Genomic DNA, 20028 nt, shown 5'->3' on the forward strand with positions numbered 1-20028 from the left:
CGATATGGCATTTCAATAATCAATATGTCATCGACATGCAATACTAGAATTATAATCATGCACCTACTGACCTTTTTATACACACATGGTTCATCTTCATTTTTGATGAATCTAAACTCATGAACGACTTCATTAAAATGAATGTTCTAACTCATTAAAGCCTTTTTGAATCCATAGATGAAATTTTATAGCTTGCATAACTTGTTTGCCTATCCCATAATAACGAAACCTTGTCTGCATACCTTATCTATCTTCTACAAGGTTACCATTTAGGAAGGCAGTTTTGACATCCATCTGAAAGACTTCATAATCATAGTATGCAATTATAGCAAGCATAATCCTAATATACTTAAGCACAATGACTAACAAAAAGGTTTCATCATAGTTAATACTATGCTTCTGAGTGAAACCTCTAGCAACCAATCATGCTTTATAAGTATGCAATTACCTTCCATGTCAGTTTTCCTTTTGAAAACCTATTTACACTCTACAAGTTTTACCCTTTTAGGTACATCCACTAATGTTAATTCGTGGTTCTGATGCATGGAGTCTATTTTGGATTTTATGACATTTAACCTTTTTTTATAATTTGGATTTGAAATAGCCTCATCATAGGTCCTTGGTTTATCACCGTGGGTGACTAGTACATCACCATGCTAAGTAAGGAGAAAACCAAATATCTCTAACTCGTGACATATTCATGTAGACCTACGCAGCTCTTGTATGTGTTAAGATTGTTCCATTAGAAGTGGATGAACTCTTTTATCATGATCAACCATCTATGATGACATATCATTATATCTAAAATCCACGATATCTTATAGTACAAAAACTTTATTGACTTATACCTTTTTCCCATTAGTCTTGTTAAGAATAAATTCTTTCTCAAAGAACACGCTAGTGTGAGCAATAAAGACCTTTTGCTTCTTCGAGTAAGAGATGCAATATCCCTTAGTTTCCTTTAGGTACCCTACAAAAATACATTTTTCAAACTTGGTGCTTAGCTTACTTGAGGTCAATTTCTTGACATAAGCTTTACAACCCCGAATCCTTAAGTAATCTAGATTGGACTTTCACCTAGTCTACAACTCATATGAAGTTTTAATCACAGATTTAGATGGGACACGATTCAGTGTATAAGTACAGTTTCTAGGGGATAACCCTAGAAAGATATGAGTAAATTGGTAAAACTTATCTTAGATCTCATCAAGGTCTTATTCCTCTATTTAGATGCACTATTATATTATGATGTACCCAAAGGTGTGAGTTGAGATATTATCCCATTTTCCTTCAGGTATTCTCTGAATTTAGCACTTAAGTATTCACTTTCTTGATCACTTCAAAGGATCACTTCAAAGTATTCAAATTTGTGTTTCATAAAAAGCACATAGTCATATTGACTAAAGTCATCAGTAAATGTAACAAAGTAAGATTCTCCATATCTGCTACGCACTTTAATGGGCCTACATATATCATTGTGTATGATCTTTATTAGTTTAGTCACCTTTCACTGTGTTTAGTAAAAGATGTTTTGGTCGTCTTACCCAATTGGCATTCATCATATAACTAGAATTCAAATAATTACAAGACTCTTTGTTCAAAAAGTCTCAATATACATTTTAGATTTATGTGGCCTAGCTTGTAATGTCACAAATATGTGATCTTTAGATTGTTCAATTTTAATCGTTTATTATTTTGCACATTGAGAAATTCATTATCAAGTTTTAGAATGTATAAATCATTATGCAATTTAGCTATTTTATAGATAATATTATTTAAGTTGATAGATATAATATTACTAGCAATTGAAAATAAATATCCCTCTTTGTTCAAAATAGACACAAAAACTAAGTTTCTAGAAATAGAAGGAACATAATAATAATCTTGTAATTCTAAAACTAGCCTAATAAGTAACCTAAGATAATAAACCCTTACGGTTAATGCAGTAACGTATACTCAATTTCTAACACATAGGTTAACCTCTTATTTGGCAAGTAATCTATTCTTCCATAGTACTTGTATATCAAATTAAATATGAGAACCACATCTTATGCCTACAACTTATGATGAACAAGGAGAATAGTTTATCTCAATGACAAACATACCTAAAATAAGGTTTTAATTACCTTCTTCTTTTTGTTCTCTAAAAAGGCCTTGTAATGTCTTCTCTAATACCTGTATTACTATAATAGAAGCAGACAACCTTTCCTTTCCCTACACCTTTTGTAGGCTAAGTAACAATATTAGGTTGCTTTTTCACTTTGTGCTTGGGCTTAGCCTTGGCCTTACCTTTGCCCTCAATCTTGAAGTTAGATGTTTAAAATTCAACCATAAGCACATTAGTTGAAGCTACCTTTCATACCTCTTGTTCAATAGTTTTATACAACAACTCTTCAAAAGATTTCTCCTTTTTCGTTCAGGTTAAAATTTATAATGAAATTAGCCCATGAGTTAGAGAGAGATTTCAGTATCAGGTTAATGTCAAACTCATTGTCTATGATAAAGCCCAAGCTCACCAACTACTAAATGTAGCCAATCATTTTAAACATATAAGGGCCAACTTGGCCTCCTTTAGAAAGTTTGCAATCAAACAACACACTTAACACCTCATATCATTCAACCCTCACATAAGTGCCATATAACTCTCGAATTACACATTCATCTCTTCATGTTATTTTTGAAGCTTAGGTGACATGGAAGTCAGTATGAGGCATTAAACTTCCATAGAGCAATCAAGATACTTGTTAAAAGTATCCTTATCCTCTTGGGTCGCATCGAAACTAGGCTTAATGCGTAATGACCCCTCAAGGATATATAGTTTCTTCTCCTGACATAAGATAATTCAAAGATTTTTGTACTAGTCAATGAAGTTGCTTTTAGTGAGCCTATTTTTTTTTTTAAGAATGGATCGATACGTTAGGTTTAACATGGTAATTTTGTGATCTACAATTTACAAATAAAAAAACTAGGAATTTTACTTAATTATTAATGTTCATTTTAATTACAGATTTAATTAATTAAAATGCTCTTATTATTTTCTTCAAGCCAATAACCCTTACTATTGTACTTAGGAAATTTCAATGAACTTCCTAGTGGACCGAAACCTTATCGCATTAATTCTCCTATTCATTTTGGCAAACAAATTTGAATTAATTGAATAAGTAAATTTCAGATTAATCACCAAAAAGCCTATGATCTCGAGCCAGATTTTACCTTAACAAATCATGTGACCTTAAATATGACTTTTAATATCACCAGAATGGATACTACATATCACCTTGCATTAACAAATGCATTCCCTACTTATACCTCTAATATATTTTACTTTCGCTTTGGCGAACAAGCAAAGTACTTTTGTTGAGTCAAACCTAATATGATCAACTCCTAATTTCCACTTGGTAGAAGTGTACTCTTTGCTTTGACAAACAAAGTTTCAATATACAATGATTTAATTAAGGCATCATATTGAAAGATACCTATTAAATTTTAGACTTAATATTCAAATTAAGGGTTTTATTAATTAGTCTCATCATATTTTAGCTGCATATTAAGTGATATTTACATAATAAAACCTACACATACATTCTGCAATATAAAAATAAAATGTGTTAGTACATAACCATAACTAATGTTAAGTCTTTTGAGCTAATAAGAGTTTGACTGGTCAACCTAGGTGAATCTTCATCTTCGAGTCTTTATGTTTATTTGTTTGTCTCTAGTCTTTTAGTCTTCAATAATCACATGGTTGTATTTCCTAGTTATAGATTTTTAGAAAAATTAAAAACAATCTAATATAAAAAGGAAATGGGATAAAGACAAGGTGCACATATCCTATTTAAGAATTATTACCCAAAAATGAAATAAATAAAATAAATATCCACATAGGTCTATTGGTTATGTACTGGGTACTATGATACATACATCCATACATACTCATATTAATTAAAAATTAAATTTTAAATTATTATTATCCTAAGTGTCAAAATACATTTTGGTCCTTGAAATTTTGTAAAATTCCAATTCAACCACAAAGCTCAAGAAAATCTCAATTTAGTCTTAATTCAACAAAACAGGTCTAAACTGATATTTTCAAATTTGCTAGGTATGCAGGTGAAGTGTTCAATTGTGCATCTAGAATTCAACAAAATTCTAAAAGCATGTATGACTGGAGGGTAAGATAAAAAGCCATGGGGCATGGTTGGAAACCAACTAAGGTGCACGGTAGGCACCATGCAAAGGCATGGCTAGAGAAAGGTTATCTAGCCTTGCTGGCAACATGGTGCCAAAAAGGAGTGCCACCTAGGACCTACTATGCATGGCTTTGTGCCGATCGTGCATGGTGGTTTTTCCAAACGCCAAATTTTCTAGATTTTTTAGCACCAAAAAATCCAAAAAATCTCTCTATTTTCAAGCATACCAATTTACCAAAGTGAAGGAATATAATACCTAAATCGTACTCATAACAACGATAACCTTCAAATCACGCAACAACATAAATCAGGGGCAATTTCATAAAACAACATGAAACTTATCATATTCAACCTATTTTGAACCTACATATACCAATAAACTCAGACAAAATTCAAAAAACCATTACTCAATAATTTAACATAGTTTATGTTATATATGATACTTAACAAATCATGCAACAACACGATTGCAAATGATCTTTACCAATTTTATTCATTTTTTTTATTAATCTCAGTTACATATAATCAACATATAAAATTAATTAAAACTAACTGCAGGTATAATTTCAAGGCACTAATAATCGATAATGCAAAGGAATTTAAAATTTTTAAATAGTACAAGTCTGAAAAACCCTAAACAAGATGCCCATTTTAGACATAAAATTCATTAACATGCAAAATACTTATAGGGTGTTTCAGAGTTATATTTACATTGATGGCTCTTTCAAAACTTCATGTGACTTGAGACAATACGTTATACAACCCTTGGGAGGCAAAGCCTTTGTATCCACATGGAGCACGAACATGAAAGAGACAAATCTAGATAAAGAGGCTAATATAATTCTTGACTAGAAACTTTGTGTTCATGGGAGAAGGAGAAAACACAGAGAGAATGCAGCTAGGGTTTCTCTGTATTTTTTTTTATATGTTGTATCTCTGTCACGAATGCACACTTCAATTTATATGTTCTGGTATCTAACCATGACTAGAAGTTCAATCATGCATAACACTCCTTAATCTGCATACATAGTTGGCATTCAACAAAGTACAATCGATATCCTCAAAGTAATACATGACCGACACCACATATGTGTGTTAACTGACACATCACTTTCTTCATGGAGTCGACTTGTATCATGTCGGTGCATGGTCAACACCTCTTCCCAGCAAGTGTACGATTGACATGCCTTATGCATGTTTGTGCACTTAGTCAAAACATGGTAAAATTGGGTTTTTTCAACCCTAACGGGCAAACCTAGTCCATTAGCAAACAATCCTTACATTTACGTTTAATTCAACTTCTTTGTGTGCATGACCCATAAGCTTTCTATCGAATTAGTAATGTTTGGATTTAGGTTGATTCTAAACATAGACCAAGATTGGGCTCTAACAAGACATCATGGCCACCTAGATGATAGAGTGTTAAGGACATATGTTAAGATTTTATATCATCACAGTTACATGCAATTCAATCTTTTCATCAACTAATATCTCTTAAGACTGAGACATAAAAGTGTATCCATCTTAGTGATTCATCGGTATGAACTGATATATATCAATGACAAACATAGATTAGGCTAGATTAGAACAGTCATAGATGTCATTCAATACTCTCATGTGAGATATTTTCTCTTATGCTCATGAGCGATGAATCTTTTATTGATCAACTATAACTTCCATGTATCTCACGATATGGCCAATCATACCTTTATGTTTACTTTAATTACAACATATTGGATAACATCAAACCATACCGATCCTTATACGAAATGGTCTAGTAACCTTCAGCTAAGAGATCACATGTACTTGTGGTGCTAAAAGGATTTATTCCATAGACATTGGAGAACTATTCATATGGATATCCTTTGGTCCAGTTAGTTCAGTGAACACATTTACAATGTGAACCTATGTGTTGCGTCAAACTATCTAGAACAACTTCAACACGTGAGAACTATTGCCACTATTTAGTAAAGTCATTCAACACTATGATATTTCCATTGTCATCACATGTGCCCTAGTTTATTGTAATGTCGGGATTATTGATGTTTCTAGAATGACTACTAAATGTGTGTATAAGGTTCCCACGATCAGTTATTTGATCCCTTTATCACAGTTTTGCCATTCTAAACGCATATTATTCATACGATCATAAATTAATTCATATGAATTGAATAACAATAAATCTGTTATTAATTATTAATATAAAATTACAATTACAAATGTTAAATACAATTGGCTCTAGGGCATCTATCCTAACAACCATAAAGGTAGTGATTGACCATATCGTGTGATGAATGAAAGTTATGGTCAATTAATAAAAGGATTTGTCACCTCTGAGCATATAAGAATATTGAATGACATCTATAACCGTTTGAATCTGTGGCAATAGTGGGATTAGGTCATAGCCAAATTTGTATTAGTCATTTATGTGTATCATTTAATACTAAGGAACCACTAAGATAAACACATTTCTATGTCTTAGTCTCTAAAGATATTGGTTAATGAAAAAATTAAATTACATTCAACTGTGATATTATAAAAGCTCAAGAGATGTCTACTAACACTGTCGTTCAACTACATAATGCTTTGTTAGAGGCCAATTTAGAATTGTGTTTGTATTCAATCCAAATCTAGACATTATCGACTCAATAAAAAGCTTATAGGTTACATGCACAAAAGATTTTATTCAAACTCAGAGGCAAGGATTATTTGTTGATAATTATAGTATTTATTGATAAGAGAGACCTTGAATAAATTGGGCTTACCTAATAAGGTTGAAAGGCTTGGCTTGACCAAGTGCATAACCATGCATAAGCATGGTCAGTTGTGCACTTGGTAGGATGAGGTGTTAGTTGTTCCATTAAGTTATGTCAGTTAGCACCATGTGAAAATATGATGTGTCAGTTGTATAAGTTTCTTCAGCTAGCTGACACATGCTGTTTGGAAGAGTCTTGTGCATGTAGTGTTCCAGCCATACATGGACTCCTAAACACGTATATATTTTAGGCATGCATTCATGTTATTGACACAGAGTTTGTTTTAACCCTAATGGCCTACCAACTTTCTCTCATTCCGGTGAACACAATATTCCAGCAAAAAGCCCTAGTAGCCTCTTCGCTTGGATTTGCCTCTTTTATGCTCGTGCTCTATGTGGATACCATGGCACAACCTTCCTAAGGTTAGATAGTATTTTGTCTCAAGCCATGTGAAGTTTCAAAGAGCCACCAACGTAGGTATAATCCTAAAGCTCCCTATGTGTGTTTTGTATGTTCATGAATTTTACACAAAAATAGGTATCCTGATTAAAGGGTTTTCAGATTTTTTTTTTTCATTTTTAATTTCATTATGCTATCAATTATTGGCACCTTGAAAATCCAACAACAAATTCTCACATTTTAAGAGAATTTGTTAGAATTTAAGAGATATTGATACATAAGACACTGTCAACAAAAAATATTGTTGACCCACTGACTAAGGTGATGACACTAAAGTAGTTAGACCATTATCTTGAGAAGATAGGTATGAGATACAACAACAAATGACTCTAGTGCAAGTGAGAGTTTTGTTAGTGTATGCTTTTAGACCATTCGTGTTTTCAGTTTCAGGACATTTTATCTTTTTTTTTTACTAAGCAAAACTGTATTAAAAATAAAACAATTGGGCCCAAAAGGAACCTGACAACAACCTAATCTTGCCCTACAAGACGACAACAAAAATAACATGGGCATTTTATCTTGTATGTATAATAATGAATTATCAATAAAAGAAAAGAGTTATTTTGTTCATATACATAAATTGTTTTCTTTATGTACTTAAATATAAAGTATGTATGTAAATTGTCCAGATAATTCATTTAGTAAGACTAACTGAACAATCAAATTGTTCCCTAAGGACATGATATTAGTTGAGCAATAATATCACATAGTAGACATACTAAATGTCTCTGTTGAATATCATGAGATAGTAACAGTGTAAGTAATAATGATGGTTATGTTACTAAGGCATTAGCATGGATTAACAATTAGATAACTGTTTTTCGAATGTGACCAATTGCAAAAAGTCACATGGTCATTGTAATGTAGTTAATGACTTATTATTCGATTGTACTAGTGTATGGATTAATCTTTTGACCTAAGATATCAAGGTCGAATTTGATATGAATGTGTATGGTTCATGCAGTGCATAAATGCACAGCTAGTCATGTTATGTACAAAATGACCATGTTGGTCATGTGTTGTTTGTATATAGAGATGAATGATGATCAAGATAGGATCCATTGACTCAGAATTATTGGATTTAGAGTATCAGCTGACTCTATCGAGTTCTAAGTTCCTATATGAACATTGATAAATTGGAAACCAAAATCTCTTATTATAGTATAATATAAGTCATACGAAAGATGTTCGTGATGACATGTTTTGAATATTTTGATGAACCATGAGCCCAAACTTGATTAAGATTGGATAACAGAATGATCTTACTTACATAGAATGTACTATTGGGAAATTAGGTTCAATGAAGTGTTACTTCATCATGGTTTAGGGGCTATGACAAATTGCTAGATGTTTGTCATAGTTGTTGAGTGTTTAGACATGGTTTTCGAATTGTCTAAAGAAAATGGGTTTATGGCTACGTTACAATAAACCTAAAAGATCACACCAATAAGCCAAGTATTTCAAAGAGTGAGGATTGATTATCTGGGGTTGGTTAGCACCTTCCGAAAAGTAATATAGGTAATGTCTATAAAGTGTTATACAGGTGTACAGGTAACATTTTAAGAGTTAAAATGTTTGTGAGCTATATTAAGGTGTTAATGTATATGCATGATATACATACATGACCATTGTTTAAATTGAAAATTTACAAGGACCATGCAACAATTACTAAATTGCTAACTAATCCACTAATATAAATATAAGAACTTTAGTTCATTTTAAGCATTAGATGTTTATTTTGAACTAAAAGCTTCTCACACTAAAATTTTTTCTCTCTTCCTTCTCTCTAAATTCAAACAAGTTTACATTTTCCATAAACTTTTTGTCATTTAAGTGGTCATGATGTCTTGCTAGAGAGCGCGTTTGGTCTTTGATCAAAAGGTTGACTAGTTTAGTGATTAGTTATGATTCTTCACATTGCCAATATGATTGAGAACTTATAGGGTCACACACTATGGAGGTTGATTCCAGATTCTAAAAATCACATAAAGAAGCTAAAATTGAGTTGTAAAGAGAAAAAGATTGTTCTATATGAGCAAACAATCATTCTTGATCTAGTTAAGGGACACTCATTTCATATCATGGAACGTCTTTTCTACGTATTGAACAAAAGGTTGATTAGGCAAAGTTATGATGAACGATCATTCCATAATATGGAATGCTCGTTCTGCACAAAAAATTATATAAAGAACAAGATGTTGCCCACACACAAAACACATCATTAACAGTGTGATTTTTATACACACTCTCTCTCACACTATTAATCCACTCTTTAGATTGGTAACACCATCCAAAGGCTCCTTAGCCTTTTCGATATTAATCCCAATGATAATAAAAAATACTTATTATCAATATTCATAAGAACCAACCCTAAGAAAGTCTAACAGCCAATTACAAATACACAAAACCCGTGACCCAATGGTTAAATGAACCATGAACCAAAGGTATATTTAAAAAGGTAGACACCCCTCCCAAAAAAGAGTTAAGAATGTGAGATATATGCTGAGGATTGATCGCCATAAGCACGCACTTGATGAGTTTTGAAAAGTTCTTTGAAGTTAAGGGAAAAACTTTTATTTCATTATTAAAACTTATCAAAACATGTGTTTTATTTAAGGTAACCACATTTTTATCCCTAAAGAAAATAATAAAAAACCTAATTTAACTAAAAATTGGTCTAATAAGCCCAAAAGAATAGGTTGAAATAAAATAATGTCTAGCCTAATTACTAAACATGAGTTTTCATTATAACATATAATTAAACTAAGGCCTAACTAACACAATTAAGGTCAACTAAAATAAAACATTGAGGCCAAAGTAATTATGGTCAAATATTCCAAGTCTATCCCAAATAGCATGTGAACTCTAAGTAATTCAACCCAAATTTCCTTCAACTTTGATGTTCTTGCACTTGAATGACTTGAATGATATTTCCAAGTTTTGATGATGCTTCTAATGCCTCTAAGCTACCCAATCCTTGTTGCGCATTACTTTTAGCCCAAATCTCTTAAATCAGCCCATTTATAACTTCTTTTATCTTTTTTTGCTTTGGCTCTAGTCATTTGTCCCCCCATACTCAAAGGATTATTGTACTTGCTTTGGTGAGTTCCTTGCTTGCTTTCTTGGTCTCCATCACCTCTCAAGTTATTGCTTGTAACACAGTTGCCTCATGTGAATGCATAAAGGCCTTTATATCCTTGGAAGGGTTGTGGGAGAAGATCTAATCAAAGATTTGTGAAGAGAATTATCCATCACTTGTTGGCATGAGTTTTACTTTCTCTTATATGTTTTGCTTTTGAATTGATTTCCACCTATGATTTATGGATTGTAGTTTTGTGTATTTTTTGTTAAAATTGTTTAATTATTCTAGTGCTATCTTTATAGTTCTACACACAATATCCTTTCACCATGTGCCTTTAAGTGATGACAAGATCTACACATCTAAGTATGTAAACCAAAGAAAGATTGTATCAAAGGAATCTCTTTTAATATTTTAGTACTATTAGGTTTCACTCAGAGATTTCTTACTATCTCACATGCGTCCTTTTAAGCTCACACAAAATACAATTTCTAAATTCTCTCCAAAAGACTTTTGGTCAATCTTTGTTGTTGTTTCTTGTGAAAATATTATAAAGAAAAGTATACAACACTACAGTTGATAATAAGTTTTGTTTAAGTAACCGAACCAATTAAAAAACTATCTTTTCTTTTAAAGAACAATCTTCATAGCACTCCTATTACACTTCTTACATAATATCTCAAGATAATTATGGAATTATATTTGTGCAATTTCCCACATCAACAACCATTATAATGAGAATTACTACCAAATATAAGAAAAACAACACAAATCCATAATATTTCACTTTAGTGTGAATATATTAACATTGAATAATTAAACCAAAACAAAAAGACACTGATTTTTCTTTTCGATTCAAGAAGTTGGAGTTGGAGATCTAGCTTTGGCTTGCAACCAAGATGTAATTTGAGAGGCAAAATGAGAAAGAAAACCAAAAATATGAACACTCATTGATTTTCTCATTTAAACAAGTTGTCATATTTTTTTGTAGATTTTATTACCATTCAAACCTTGGAGCAATGTTATGTGTACACAATTGGATATGTTGATGATGTGTCATTGTATGATTGAGTATTATTTTATCCTTAATTTAAAATCATTAAATTATACGATCACATATCATCTGTGTATTTACTTGTAAACTCAATAGTATGTATACATAGTTTTATTATTAAATCCTATATATAAGCTTCATTTCAAGTTAAAACTCAATCAAACCTTTCCTATTTTTTGAATAAATTCAAGTGAACCTATTAGAAAATCTTACCTATATTTGCCATGAAACATTGTAGAGGTTGATTTTTATAAGGACGAAAGAGAGAATGTTATATCTTGTTTCAGTGTCTTTACATTCTATGATTAATTATTCCTATTCGAATGTAATATTTTCCTTCTTACCATGAATATACTCATAACTAAGGCTGAATTCGAATCAACCTTGAGCTCAACTTGAACGAGCATAAAATGAGTCGAGCTCGAGGTTTATATACTTGAAAAAATGAACTCGAATGTTGAGCCGAGTGGCTCGGCTCAGCTTGCAAATTCTCATTTCTCATGTTAGGTGGGATGTTGTCTTTTTAGTCTTTTAAAAGAAGAAACAGAAGGGTAGAAATGGGATCTAGGTTAGGGGAGTTTTGTGACTATAAATAAAAAAGGGCATTCAAAAATTTGATTGAAAGATTGAAAATCTCATATGATTGTGCATCTTTTAGTTCATATATCATCATATCTATTTTCCATGCATGCAAAGAGAAAAAAATGAGTTGTTATTTAGAAGCAAAAGAAAACAACAAACAAAACCTCTTCATGTTTATTAGATCGAAGAAATGAATTATACGTTTAAACAGAAACTCAAAGGTAGTTGTGGTTGTAACTAAATAGTTGATAAAAATTATTTATTTGTATGCAACACAGAGAGAAGGAAGAAATAGAAAGAAACAAAAAAAGATCCAAGAAAATATGGGGTTTGAATGAGTGGGTTAACAACATAGACAAATCAAAACCCTCTTTGAATAATTGAATCTACTACAACAGTTAACATTTCACAAAACTCTAAATTCATCTCTGCTTGTTGGGAGAACAAAGTTACAATTGCATTAATCAAAGGACAAACATTAATATTTAATTACAAGGTACAAAAATAATTGTCTTAATAATTTTTATTTTGGTGAATTAGATATATGTTAACATGTTTAAATTTCTAGATTGAGGCTACTGCCTCTTTATATAGTGTTATTTATGTACCTTTTAAGGAATATCATTCATTTTTGTTTATTATATTTAATAGAATTGAGATTTGTTCTTTATATAGTGTTATTGTTAATTTTGTTAAATACTAGCTTTTTAGTTTTTAAGAATTTTTTTTAATAGAATTAAGTACCTTTATGCATAATAACAATATTCTATATTCTGAATGATGAGAAATTTCATACTTTTATTGTTTCTTTTTTTTGTTGTTTAATAAATTTTGATTGAAATAATAATATTTATGTAGTTCGATTTTATTAAATGAGTTATTATAGTTTAATTTAGTTTCACATTATTAAAAAGAAAGTAGAAGTCCATGGACTTTGAACGGGCTTGTTTAAGCTTGCCAAGTTCGACCCGTGATTAGGCTCGTTGAGCCTACTTGAGTTAAGTTTGCAAGCAGCTTCCCTCGTGAGCGAGTTGAGTTTGAGTATTGAAATTTTTTGTTTGTTAAACTCGAGCTCAAGCTCGGACTCGTTTTAATAGTAATCAAATTGAGTTTGAACTCGGCTCAATTTGAATCCAACCCTATTTGTTCGGAGTTCGACTGGAATATAAATAACAAGGACAGGCAAGAGCGGATAAATAAATCAGAAATATGTTACAATAATAAGTTGACCAATTCATTGAATAATCCACCTGGGTTTCTGCTTTCCTTGTCTTCTCTGAAAGACACTCAGAATAATCCCACTGAAACCAATGATAAGTGATTGAATTGGATTATTCTTGCAAATTCTTCAAATAATACGCATATACATAGTGTAAATTGATCCGTCATTGAGATGGGAAGCAAAATCATTCGACATGGTTATTGATAGTGTAAGAAGCAATACAAAAAGAATAAGAAGCATTATAAAGATGACCCACTACATTGATACCTAGTCTGAAATGATTTCAAACAAAAGAATTGTTTGAGTCTGAAGATTCAAAACGTGCTCTGGGGTGGTCTTTCTGTCCAGTGCAGGTAGTCTGCATCTTCACAGACACGCCCATTTCACCGAGCCTCTCTCCGAGACAATGCTCTGATTGTTACGCCCTCCATGCTGGTTGAAACTGACCCGGGAAGGAATTTAGCATATTTTTGTATGATAGAAGTTGCCAAAGGAGGAGAGGGCTGGGTGAATGGTGAGGAGTTTCTTGAAAGCTCACCAGCAAGATCCGGATGAGGGGATTGCCTATTCAAGTGTGGAAATGGGTTCTATGGAGTTCTTTTCTTTGGGTAAGTAATTCAAATAAAAGTTTCTTATGCGTAGCAAAAACTCAAAGTTATAATTTTTCCTTGAAATTTTTAATATTTTACTAATTTTAGATAATTCTTTTATAAGTAATTCAAATTAAGATTTTTCAGACGTGACAATTCCAATTTCTTCCAAACCCACTTTTGAATTGAAACTCCCTCTTGATGTCTCTAACAAAAGCATCCAGAGCTGTAAACATTGCATTTGTGAGTTACAGAAAATGACATCCACATTTCAGATGCAGCATACCCAGAAGTTTCCCTGCCTCCTGTGAGTGTCTTATATGTTTTTTACCTGTTATAAAGCTTAGCAAGTCCAAAAGCAGCTATCGTGGGGCACACAATTTAACATCGATAAGAATATTTTCGGGCTTGATGTCACAATGTCTTTATGCAAATATTTAATACCTTTAGTAGAATCAGTTGCTATGTTTTGCAATGTCTCCCAGTCTGCATTTCTATCTCTGTGAAATAGAAGGCCATCCGGAGAACCATTCCCTACATACTCGTAAACAAGAGCTTGCAAGTCTCTGTCAGAAGCAAAAAGCCAAAAACCATAAAGCTTGAAAAGATTAATATGGTTGATTCTCACTTCTGCCAGAAATCGGTCCTGAATTTTCTTGTACGAACTCCCATTCAAAACTTTTATGGCCACCAATATGCCAAGAGGCAGGATACCATTACAAAATGTACCAAGACCACCTGCTTCCAGAAAATGTGTGAAATGATACCTAATAGTTCTCAGCTACTGAGAAGAGAATTGGATGGGCTTATCAATCACATAAGGACCTTGTCAATTTCTACCATCCTAGACTTGGTACCTCCTGGACTCAAACTACAATCTCAGAAAGATATGACCACTGCAGATTTAAAATGGTGTTTTATGAGCATAGAAATTTGTCTAAACAATAGTTTCTCGACCAGAACTAAAGCAGTAATCAGAACGAGGAATAGCTTATATAGAAGAACTATAAATGGAGATAACCGTTATTAAACATCTCAGATATGCAGTGGGTTCAATTTAGGAATCAGCAGGGAAGAAAACTGGCTGAGTGATACCAGGGAAGGGGATGACGTTTCTTAACAACTGTACAATCAATGGATGATATTCTGCGGTCAATGGAATCAAAGCCAACTTAAAAACTGTAATTATGATTGATGACAACTGTTGAACATACATTTTGATACCTTAACTCTTTAATATGTTCGGGTGGGAAACGACGATTTGCCATTTCATCTAAACCTTGGGTTGTACCAACCCCTTCTTCGACTCGAACCGGGACCAAACCATATGTTTATCTGGTCGGAAATTGAACAATCAAACTAGTTGCAAACCGACACGTATTCAAAGATTTTATTTTATATAGAAATGGCTGCAAGTTGACCTAACTACCCTCTAATTTTTACTTGGCTAGTGTTTTTAATTACAGTAAAATTATTAATAAAATATAATATTGACATAAAAAATTCAAACAAAATTAAAATTATTTTTTTAATATATACTGTCAATAAAAAAAATTTTAAAATTTTTTATTATATATCAAACTCAATTAGAGTATAATAAACCATGTACGTAAGTCTTGCAGCAGGAACAAAATTCTACCGCTTTTCTCCATTTCAGGCACATTTCTGCACAACAAAATTTCAGCAACCCCACCGAGGATGTTCTTCTTAGATTCTTAGAATATCCCCTTATCCCAACCATTGGAGAAAAAAATAGACTGCTGATTTGCATTGCCGAATAGTTTGTTTACATTGACATTTAAATAGTTTAAGAGCTACTCTGACTTTACATTGACATTAAAATAGTTTAAGAAATAGTAAAATCAGCAGTGGGGCAAAATGCGAAGAAACTTTGTTTGTTGCAAACTATTTCTTTTACTGAGAGACAAGGAAAACGGAATATAAATTACATCAACAATTTATGCCCACAACCTTGCAGTATCCTAACTTAGAGTGCAGCTTAATGGAATACATGAACGAAACCATGGCATGAAAATAAAATTAATATGAGATCACATAACATAGCTCATAGCCTACTGCAGTACGTAGCAAGCTGCAATGTTGCAAACAATTGGATCCCCAGATTTTGGACAAGCTCACTTCAAATATTCAGATCAATCTCCACTATCCAATATATTAAATATCATAGATATAGTATACAAAAGAGACTCAGCTCACATCCTCACTTCATGTTAAAATCTGCATCCAAAGTCCACCGAACAGCAGCGTCAGTGAACCATTCAATAATATCTCCGGCAAACGAAATATGGAAATGTTACATTACCAGCCAAACAAGCATGTTAAACATTCCGTACTTTGTTTGACATTTCTTTTGCTTTCCCAACTTCTTTTTCCTGTCATAAATGAAAAAAGTCACAAGAAAAAGGGGCATCAAGAAAGAAAAAAGCATCAACAAATCAACCAAGGAAATGACTTTACTTGCCAACAATCAAGAAATGGAAAAAACTGTCACAACAATGGTCAAATTTTTAAGCCCTGAAAAAATATTAACATAGAATGGAAATTTCTTACACAATAGAAAAGAAGCAATAGTTAACACAAAAGGCAATTTGTCACAAGCTACAACTAATGTGGGAACCCAAGTCTTTGCAAACTTACAAGGTGACTAAAATAGATTCTGCAGATAATTAAAATAAGCTGTTATTTCATCTACTTTTTATTACCTTCTTTGTAGTTTTTGGTCTGACATATCAAACAGACCTGGTCTGACTCCTTAAATTCACTATTACCACAGTAAATCCAGGTCCTGAGATGATACAACATATTGACCAGGAAAATTGTCTAATCACTTCAAAGTTTCCATTTAATATTATATTTCTTATCAAACCCCGGAAACAGAGTGTACATCTGAATCCTTGCCAGAGAATGAATCAAGGTTTTCAAGTTATATACCTTTCCATGTCTCATCAAAATCTACATTCCCTTGTCCAGCATCAATAGATGCAACTTATATTTATCAATATTGTATACTAGGTCTTTTAAAATATTCAAGGCCAAAGATTCAGGTCAAAACAACGCTGGAGGCCAGCAACTAAACCACTAAAGATGCTATTCCGGATACAAAAGAAACTTCATTGCAAGGTCCTTATTGCAAAGCAACCTAAGAGAGAATGTAATCAAGTAAATATAGACTTTCATATGCACTGTCACAGATATGCAAGAACTTTTGAATTGCAGAGTATCTCCTTAATTGTGACTTTAAGAAAAATGGTTTGTTCTTTGGTTTATTAGAGAGTGAAAAAGTGCCAGAAACAGGGAAAATAACTAGGCTTGAAGTTAAATTGTAAATTCTTGATGTTCAACTTGAGAAAAACCAAATCTAAAATTATTTGTAGGAGCGGAAATCCTTAGGCACCCCATATGGTTAACGCAATTAGACACACACATAACATAACACTCCTCAAAAATATCCATAACCAAAAACAGGTTCTCATCCTATATCTCAGAATTGACTATCACATTCCTTGTTCTAAAGCAACTGATTGAACAAATACTTAGTATATTAAGTACAGTGCATCTTTATGGCTTTATTTTATAATCAAGAACTGTAAATATGAATATCTAATTTATTGAGATTCATATTCTTTTTAGTGCTCTGCATTTTCCCAAGGACGGGGAAATTTCTATATGAATGCATAATAGAAGCATACGGTAACTAGTTTATAATCTCATGATAATTGTAACATTTGTCACATTCTCTTCTTCTGCTGACTCTCTAAAATTGCTTCCATGTTCCATTGCAACAGGATACCCATGCATAAACTTCTTTCAAATATTTGTTAAAGATTGCAAATTAATAGAATCATTAATGTCTGAAATCTAGAATGGGAAAAAAAACTTTGCATATTCAACAAGCTTTATAAACTGAGATAGAGCAACCGCCACAAAATATTTTTTTCTTTGGTTTTGTTTTTTCAGTTTCTTTTTCACAACAAAACATAACCAAATGAATTTGCTATAATATACTAAAAAACCAAACCAAATTATTTCAGGTCCAATTTCATGAAACATGCTACAATTGATTTCAAGAAACAATCAAAAAATTAAAAGAACAAAAATCTTAAAGACACGATTATGAAAAGAAATGAAATTTTCCAGACCAACAACAAAGAAAAAGGCAAAGTATGATAACTAATTCAATTGCTTTGAAGCTACTTCACAATTCCTTCAACAGATGTCATTGATACATACTTTACCCACCAAACTTTAAAACTGTATTAAAGCAACTAAAAGATGTAGAGCTTAATATCATACAAACTCCTGCTCCCCAACATACAAAACCCAAAGAGAAAAGTAAAACATTGAAAATACACACTACAAGAAATATTGCTAACTTACATTGCTCATAAATTAAAATATAATTAAATAAAACATCACAACACAAAGAAATTACAATAATCAATTCAATCAAGCTTACCAATCCCTTGTTCTCATAATAATCATCCAATGCCCACTGATACTTTGACTGATTTAATCCAAACCAACGAGCCAAATGATCATCCAAACTCGAATGAGCTGCAAAAGCCCCCAGCTACACTTGATTAATTACATAAAATACCATTGGAACGGGTAAAATAATATTCTATCATTTTATTTTCCTAAAAATCAAATACTTTACGTATTTTCTGAAAACATGTAGAAAACCAAAGACAAACTTGAAATCCGTGACTTTTAACCATTATGAAACAAAAGATAACTAAAACCTGTACTAAACTTAGCCAAACACAAACATTCTGCTGAAATGAGTTTTCAATTCTTTTCAATAAATCAGGAGAACACCCTGTGTCTACAACTTCATTTTCTATTATTTTCCAACCAAACATAGTCTCCACTCCAAGGACCTCTAAATTATCATCTCAATTACAGAACTACAAATAAAGTTCATCTGCTCAAGGATTTCTCTTACTTTCGATTAGAGTCATTTTCTTTTTTTTTGTTTTAATGTTATTTTCTGTTCATTTCAATAACTACAAACCCATAAGGAGACCACATAAACAGGATCTATCGCCATTGCACTCTTTGCAAGATATGTCGCCAACTTTCCTCCCCTTTCTCAGCAGCCAAACAGCAGAATTTAAAAAACAACCACATAAACTAACACATAAAACTAAGCCTACTACAAAAGAGTACCAGGAAAAATTCACCCCTAAAAAATCACTATAATCACTAACTTTTTCGAACCACAAGGTTTCATCTAACTAACCCAAACCAAAAATAAGCAAATGTAAAAGAAATTCAAACTGTTCTTTATTAATAAACCCAAAACAAACGACAAATAAAGATCCAAACCCAAAACCACCCACATGCAAAAACGTCAAAACAAAAAAAAAAATCAAATACCGTTTTGCACTTTGGTGACGGCATTCTTGAAGAATCCCAAAACGGACCCATTTTCCACAGGAACAGGCTTCTGAAACTGCTGGGGCGGAGGCTGCACGGGAGGCGCCGCCACTTTCTGTGGCGATTCGAAAACCGGCTGGTCTACGACGGGTTTGGGAGTTGCAGGCGGCGTCACAAAGACAGTGTAGGGGCCGATTTTTCCGATCATGGGCGGAGGAGTGGTGGGGCCCTTGTTGATTGGCATTGTGGAAAATGAAAAAGAGTGAAAGAAAGAGAGTGAAAGAGAGTGAGAATGTCAGTGGGTTCGGAACCGGAGAAAGAAGCTTCAAAGGCTTTTTATCCACTCCTTTAGATTTTTTATCCTCTATAATCACCCTTTAGTTTTAATAATTTTGAGAAACCCCCTAAAGCTCGAAAGACTTGACATGTGCTTTTAATGCATATGTGGAGCATTACAGGTTATATTGCCATCAAAAAAATGTATTTCTTTATGTACTTGTAAATAAAGTGGGTTGAAGTAATCAATTTTTTTATTTTAAAAGGCATTAATGAATTTCAATATTTTGGCAAATTTTAAAGTTACTCAACCAAAAACTTTCAATATATGAAATTTATATTTTTTTTTCAATTATTGCAAATTAATAATAATATAAGTTTGCCCGATCACAACCGAGTAAATACAATTGTTTAAGGGAT

At 32.4% G+C, this 20028-nt stretch overlaps 1 protein-coding gene across 1 annotated transcript; it reads right to left on the reverse strand.

Moving 5' to 3' along the window:
- Positions 1-15826: 15826 nt before the first annotated feature.
- LOC123194106 lies at positions 15827-19657 on the reverse strand. The gene is made up of 4 exons (XM_044607258.1): positions 19333-19657; positions 18410-18507; positions 16256-16325; positions 15827-16170 (listed from the first exon to the last, which is right to left on the reverse strand). Exons 1-3 carry the CDS (start codon positions 19574-19576, stop codon positions 16272-16274), a joined length of 396 nt encoding a protein of 131 aa, XP_044463193.1. The 5' UTR covers positions 19577-19657; the 3' UTR covers positions 15827-16170; positions 16256-16271.
- Positions 19658-20028: the final 371 nt, after the last annotated feature.

This window comes from Mangifera indica, chromosome 13 (genome assembly GCF_011075055.1).
Source record: "Mangifera indica cultivar Alphonso chromosome 13, CATAS_Mindica_2.1, whole genome shotgun sequence".
NCBI classification, from domain to species: Eukaryota; Viridiplantae; Streptophyta; class Magnoliopsida; order Sapindales; family Anacardiaceae; genus Mangifera; species Mangifera indica.

What these genes read in the sequence shown, in the direction of transcription:
- LOC123194106 (XM_044607258.1), bottom strand. Translation starts at nt 19,576, where the DNA reads ATGCCAATCAACAAGGGCCCCACCACTCCTCCGCCCATGATCGGAAAA. An exon ending in CGTCACCAAAGTGCAAAACG is followed by an intron (nt 18,508 to 19,332) that starts GTATTTGATTTT and finishes GGGCTTTTGCAG; the next exon opens with CTCATTCGAGTTTGGATGAT. An exon ending in ATTATGAGAACAAGGGATTG is followed by an intron (nt 16,326 to 18,409) that starts GTAAGCTTGATT and finishes CATTTATGACAG; the next exon opens with GAAAAAGAAGTTGGGAAAGC.